Below are 7,489 nucleotides of genomic sequence, written 5' to 3' on the forward strand. Positions count from 1 at the left end.
ATTTAAACTTTACTATATATATATATATATATATATATATATATATATATATTTTTTTTTTACATACTAATTAAATTATTTGAAGACATTGTACCTTTTTGATTTTTTTCTCAATATTTTTTGTAGCAGTAAACTATTCTTATCTATTCCCTTTAATGTATTTAAAACTAGTTTTACCAGGTTGTTTAGAATTAAATTGTTAGTTCATATGAAACAACAGCGTTTTTGTGAAAAATTTTGGGTTTGTGTAGAAAACTATTAAAATATTTCTCTGATAATGAGTGAAATATTTCGTTAAACTTTCATATCACATCAGTTTTATTGAAATCTTTCCAATGACCCGGCATGGCCAGGTGTTTAGGGCGGTCGACCCGCAATCTGTGGGTCACGGATTCGAATCCCCGTTTCACCAAACATGCTCGCTCTTTCAGTTGTGGGGGTGATATAATGTTACGGTCAATCCCACTATTCATTGGTAAAAGAGTAGCCCAAGAGTTGGCAGTGGGTGGTGACGACTAGCTGCCTTCTCTCTAGTCTTACACTGCTAAATTATGGACGGCTAGCACAGATAGCCCTAGAGTAACTTTACACAAAATCTGTAACAAACAAACATAAACAAATCTTTCCAATTTTTAATTTTTTTAAATTATCAGTAGCTTATTCTGTGTGATATCAGTTATAAAATAAATATATATATTAACAGAAGGCATATGTGCTCTATAGACTTCAACTTTTCTTATTACTGAATCCTGTTATTACAAGATATACAATGAACACTACTTTTCCATTGATATTTTTACATCTAAGACAAATCCATCTCATTCATTAAAATTTCAGTGGTTAATCGTTGTATGAACACTGGCTGTTCCCACCTTTGCCTGTTAATTCCAAGAGGATATCGTTGTGCCTGCCCTGATGGTTCCAAACTTCAGAATATAAAACATGTCGCCTGTAATGCAGGTATGTATTTGATATGAATCTTATCTTGTAAGAATCTGTGAAAAGGATGAACTGCTTAAGCTTCAAGCAATCAGTATAATTTGATTATAATCTAAGAAATCTGTGAGAACTTTTAACATAAGCATATAAAGTGTATTTAAACTAAACAAAGATCAGGAAAAATATGACATGAGAAGAAAAGGAAATCAATACTTCTTCCAGAGTTGACTTGGATATCATTAGGCATATCTTCGTATTTGTTCTATTTGAATTGTTTATATTAAGTTTAATTTGTTCTTTAGGATTTTTCAAATACCTTATCACCCAAAGATCAATGTTTAAACATGTTGTAATGCATATTTAAATGCATCATAGAAACATCCCAAGTCATGTTAAATTAGCTAGAATTGACTAAAATCTGATTGATTAAAACTTTCTGCACAAAAGCATAAACATTGAAAGAGTGTCAGTTCATCTGTGTTGGAAATAGGACTTGTTCAAATACTCTGAGTGCTAGAGAGTTTGAGATATATTATAACCTGCAATATAATTTTATGAAATAATAGTTGTAATTAGTTTTAGTTTAAGTATACATTATTAATGCAACATACAGTTCACCACAATATAAAGCATATTCATGTTTTTGTCAATTTCTCTTTGTCCAAAATTGATAGAACTTGGTGACAGGTGGTGATCCTAATAACGTTATCCTAGATTTTTTTTATACACAATATTAGTCTTAAAAGAATAGAATATTTGTAAGAATAACTATGTTTATTCATGAATTATTAACTAGAGACAAAGTTCTGATGAATATCTGCCTAAGAATGTGGTGGAACCTCCTCTGAGATTTATGCAGAAATGTAAAGTCACACACAGTTCACATGATCTAGCTAATAAGAAATAAACATGACACTTATGTCTTGCAGATTCACTCCTGAAGATGATGTGGTAAATGTCAAAACATGTAGAGTCAACAGTTTAGAAATATTTTTAATTGTGTATTGATTTTAATGTTGTGTGTTGTTTATTTATTGTTTTAATATTATACACAAGTGCCAAGAAAATATCTTTTTTACAGAAATGAATAAAAAACCTATAACCCATACACTTTCAAAAGGTGAACCTTTCTCCTTCGAGGGCCAGCTGAAGGTCACCCTTCGAAAGGTTATAGGGTTTTTATTCATTTCTATCAAGACTTCTTGAACCTACGTGTTTTTCTAACATCATGAATGTCTTTTTTTACATATGTTTTCTGTTTGAAAGTTTTCAAATTTCTTCTTAAAGCTAAAGAAATTCCCAAGCCACAGCCAAGTAAATGTCCATGCAGGAATAATGGGTATTGTGAACAGGGTCCTAACAAACTGGTTTGCATCTGTCCTGAAAACTTTAGTGGGAAGTACTGTGAACAAAATGTGCTTCGGGAGCCAGTATCAAAACATTCATCTTCAACAGGTGAAGATACTTTCTGTTTTCTCACAATGTGCTATTTTACTATCTCCTGTTTTTTTGTGTGTGTGTATATGAAATGTACTGTGATTCTAAATTTTTAATTTTTTTGTTTTTTCAGAGTAGTTTAATTTACACCACTGGTTCTCAACCTTTTTCTAAATGAAGATCAGTTACATTCAATTCCAAAATTTCACAGACTGCATTGTACAATATTAACTTTTCAAAGTACTTTTACATTACATTTTAAAACAATATTATTTCTTAGCTTTATTTTGAAATGCACATTTTTCCAACCATCTTGCAGACTGACTGAAATCTCTTGTATACGAACACTGTTCACAGACCAGTGGTTGGAAACGACTGATTTAAACCACATGTGTAAAGCCTGTTTATTATACATTATATAACTTTCAATAATTAAAAATTCATTATAGTATTTGATGTTAATAATTTATGTAAAAACAGAAGTGCTTAAATCAAAGAGGTATTCCAGGAATTATGAGGTTTAACAAATTCACATACATGGAAAAGAATGTTTGGTTATTTTGACTTGCTACCAGATAAACATAATGTTTTCATCATCTAATTGTAAAACCAAGTCCTCCTAATATTCTGTTATATTCAGTTGTTCTCATTTCAATCTAATTCATCACAAAGTCAGTAGAATATTTTGTTATTCAAATCAATTATAAGTTTTGAAGAAGATATTTTTTATATCTGACAGTTCACTGTGTCATCACAGTGTTTTGTTATTTTGATCAATTTCCAGTTCAGTACAATCTTTTGTCAGTATGTCTGATCTCAAAACCATCACAGTGTTTTGTTCTGAATACTTTACAGTGCAATACAATAGCTTTTTCCTATCTGAATTCTCACTAAGTCCATAGAATTTCTGGTTATATTCATATCCACTTCAAGTCAGCTAAATGATTTTCCATTCCAGTCATTATCAAATCCTCAGAATCTTTTGTCAATATATTTAATTTCCAGCTGAGCATAAGGTGCTGCTTATATAACCTACGACCAAGTTATGAGATTGTTCAGTTGAGTTACTCTATCTGGTTGTCACCAAGTTTTGGTGCTCTAACCCTTATTATCGTGTTTTCATTACCTGCTCACCACTAAATCAGTATTGCATTTAGTACATCAGCAAAATCAAGTTAGCAGAATATTATGTGTCTAACACAATAACATACCAGCACATTTTGCTTATCTGATGTTTTACAGATTGCTGTGCTTATTCTACCTACCACCACTTTTGTATAAATACTAAGACTAATTAGTGTTTTGTTTCGCATTATGAGAGTAGTGTATTATATTGTTCTTTTACTGATCAGTTCTTTTAAATTATCTGATGAAAATAACTCAAAGTGAAGTCCAAGTAACAATCACAAATTAGTTTATTTCCTCCTTCAAAATTTCCATAAGCTTGAACACTTGTACACTGTCATAAATTATTGTAGGCCTATTTTATAAAAATGTAATGTCATATTTATATTCTGTGCTTATTCTAGATATTTCTAGGACTTCTTGATCTCAATCTCATGCCTCTGGTTAAAATCTAAATTAAATACAACAGTATAAACATAGCTTTTACATATATTTTGTATGTTCATTCATTGAAGAAAGTGTATGACAGAATAGGTGCATTTAAAATGTCTTTTAGATTAATAGAAAATAAAAAAAAAGTACATTGTTCCATAGCTTATTTGTAGGAATTTGGAAATTATTTTGCTAATATATATATATATATATATTTATTTCTTTTTACAACAAGATTTAGCTGTTATCATTATTCCAATATTTGCAATCCTGATTGTGCTACTGCTGGCCACTGGACTTTACCTGGTCCTACGTAGAAGAAATTTGTAAGTATTTATGTTTGGTTTTTCTCTTCATTGTTTAAATAAATTGAGGCACAAATAATTGCTTAATGATATAGAAAATCAGTATAGTAACTTGAATAGGTCAGCCTTTTTACAATATAGATCATTTTTATTAAATGTAATGAACAATATTTCATAATGATAATGGTACTTATGATACAATTAAACAGTGCCATTGTGAATAATACTTATAAATAATTGTTTCTTTTTATACTTTTTATAATAATTTGTTACAATGAACTCTACAGTTCGTCACCAAGTTTTATGATCTTACTCATCCTATCACATTTTCTTTACCTGCTGAGCACTACATCCATTTGAGAAATCTTGACCAGTTTGCACATTTTGGTACAATACATACCAAGGACTTTTATTAAGATTATTAATGATTGAATTATTTAAGAGTAGTTATTTTGTAGGTTGACATATATATGTTATTTTCATATAAGTAATGTGTTTAAAAATGAAATACATTTTAGAACTATTAGATATATCCTTTAACAAATTTATTAAACACTTTGTGTTGATTATTAAAGTTCTGGTCATTTTAGGCCTTGTAAGGGATTCATTCCCTGCATAAAGTCCCAACAACAGTTAAGATTGTTCAAATGTTAGGAATTATGATTTCTTATCTTATGCTTGTTTTTATGATATTAAAGATAATAGTTTGAATTAAAAGATGTATAATGTTGTATTAATATAACAATGCTATTTTATTCAAGAGGAAGAAAATATTAAAATATAGAGTCTTTATGAAGTTTTCTCCCAGATGGATCAGCTGTAAGCTAGACAGCTTATAATGCCAAAGTTTAGGGTTTGATCCCTCCATTGGGCACAATATAAATAGCCCATTGTGTAGCTGTGTTCTTAACAACAAACTTTCAAACTTTATAAAGTTAGTTGGTCCACTCTTACATTAATAAGTTAAACTAATCTTAAGGGTGCTATAATTTTAGTAAATGAACTCATAAGGTGATGGAGAAAAATAATTTCAGTGCCAAAACTTGTCACCACTGGTGGGTGCACTAATAGGACTCTATAAAACTAGAATCAGATATAACCAAGATTCATTCTGCCTTTAGAAATAGTTGCTAACATTATCTGTGAAGCTAGAATTGCTCATTGAAGGATTACTCAGCAATGGAAATAACACTAGTATAGCATTAAGATCCTGTAAATGTGGAAGTAGTGAATGAAGAGGATCATATAAAGCTGATTGGGTGTTGGCAAAAAAATTAAACGCATGTGCTCGGTACTAATCTCCTGATTTCACCTTAACAGATCTGAAGGATAACATGCGATATCAAGTGCAACTAATCAGTAGGTATGAACAGTAGTTACTTTGAAGATTATCAGTAAAATTGCTATATAAATTTCATGATCAGCACCCCTTGGTGGCAAACTCTTTTGACACTGAAATCTTCCTTCCCATCACAACCTTTGCTCAATTACTAAATTTTATTGTTATTTGAGGATTAGGTTTGAAGTTATAGATGTTAGAATGAACCAAGTAGCTTTTCTGCATACACATGCACAAAGATATATATATGGTTATGATCAAACCTGTTTGAATATTTTAAAGTTCAATTACAATGTCTGGAAATTTATAAGCATGGAAAAAGGAAGGGGTTGCATATTTTTTTTACAATATTGTGTTTATTTGTTATGTATTGTAGTAAACAAGGAGTTTTAGCTGGCAGCAATCAAAGTGTGTCATTCCGAAGTGGAACAAATGTAGAATTTGCACCTAATTTCATGAGAAGTGGTCCCCACGATACAGCTAATGGGGTGAGTATTGTTAAAATACTAAGTAACAATACTTTAGCATATTAACAGTGACCTGATAATAAACTCAATGCTAACCCCATATTAATGAGTGTAAATCTGTAAAATGAGTCTTATAAATGTACTTCAGCTACTGGCTTATTGAAATAAGAGTGTTATAAAGCATACTCTAGTTTAAGTAACATAAGAGAAGTATTAGTAAAGTACAATTGAGTTAGTGTAAACTTCAAAAGGAGTATTATAGAGGATTTTTCAGTGAACTACAAGTGTGTCAGAAAGAACAGATGATACATATCAACTCAATGGGTTCAAAGCTGCTCAAAAACTGATACTGAGAAGGGGTAATCAAACCAAAAAGTTGAAATGGCCATCAGACCATAAACTTGAATTGTTTGTTAACAATTAGTGACAGTTTGTTCGTTGGTAGACAAGAGAATGTCGTAGTCAAGAAATAACTTCTACAGTGAAGTATGGTGTCAGATCAGTAAATGTTTGCACCACATCTCAGCAAATGGTGTCAGTGATATACACAATTGATGGCACTCTGACAAGCCAGGTAGTTTCTGATCCACATGCCATTGTTTCAGGAACATGACTCATCATTTGATGATTCATCTTCCACTAGAACAACGATGTAGCAGATGTAGTGAAATGATATCTTGATGGTAAATAGGCTGACAGAGAATACTCAGTCATGGCTTGATCTATACAATGTCCCATTATAAACATTCTTCAGGCTCTATGGACCAATGTAACAACTATGAATATGAAAAGACAATCAAACAACTTTGTTGAATTGTGGGGTGTAATACAGGACATTTGTAACAATATTCCACAAATCGACATTGACAAAATCTATGGGAGCATGAAATCAATGAGCAAAAGAGCTCTTGTACAAAATACTAGTGCCTTGTAAAACTTATTCATTCTCTTATAAATTTTCTGTAATAGTGTTTCATGCCATTAATAAATTCACCATCTAGTTATCATTACACATTGTTTATAATTGATATTATTTAATTCTACCTTGTTTTGAAAATATTCAAGCAAATCTGTAAAAAGTCATTGGTGTTTATGGAACACAAACTTATGAACCCTTGTAAATAACCCAGTAAAAGAAATGTTATGTATTTTTAAAATACGTTGTTACCATACTTGGCTGTACTAGTGGTTTCTTATGAAAGCATTAGCTAATTAGGAGACTTAAAAAAAACATTTGAAAACAAACTCAAACACAAAAGGACACTGTTATAAAGCACATTCCAGTTAACTGTTAAATAATTACCAGAGGGATCCACATGGACCTCAGTTTTTTAAATACATTTGTTCCATTTGTCTATGTACCCATTTACTTGTAGGTCCATGAGACTGTTTGTTACAGGGTCCCTATTGACAAGACACACACACACACACACACACACACACAC

The 7,489-nt window shown here is 30.9% G+C and overlaps 1 protein-coding gene across 1 annotated transcript in view; it reads left to right on the top strand.

The window, feature by feature from the left end:
- The window catches only part of LOC106459552 (low-density lipoprotein receptor-related protein 2-like), a 248,405-nt gene that overhangs the window by 237,822 nt on the left and 3,094 nt on the right, over nucleotides 1–7,489 (top strand). The window contains exons 74-77 of the mRNA XM_022386057.1: nucleotides 838–960; nucleotides 2,227–2,394; nucleotides 4,169–4,259; nucleotides 5,954–6,065. Coding sequence (XP_022241765.1) covers nucleotides 838–960; nucleotides 2,227–2,394; nucleotides 4,169–4,259; nucleotides 5,954–6,065 — 494 coding nt within the window. The remainder of the gene's footprint in view (nucleotides 1–837; nucleotides 961–2,226; nucleotides 2,395–4,168; nucleotides 4,260–5,953; nucleotides 6,066–7,489) is intronic.

The sequence above is a fragment of the Limulus polyphemus genome, unplaced genomic scaffold (genome assembly GCF_000517525.1).
Source record: "Limulus polyphemus unplaced genomic scaffold, Limulus_polyphemus-2.1.2 Scaffold626, whole genome shotgun sequence".
NCBI lineage: Eukaryota > Metazoa > Arthropoda > Merostomata > Xiphosura > Limulidae > Limulus > Limulus polyphemus.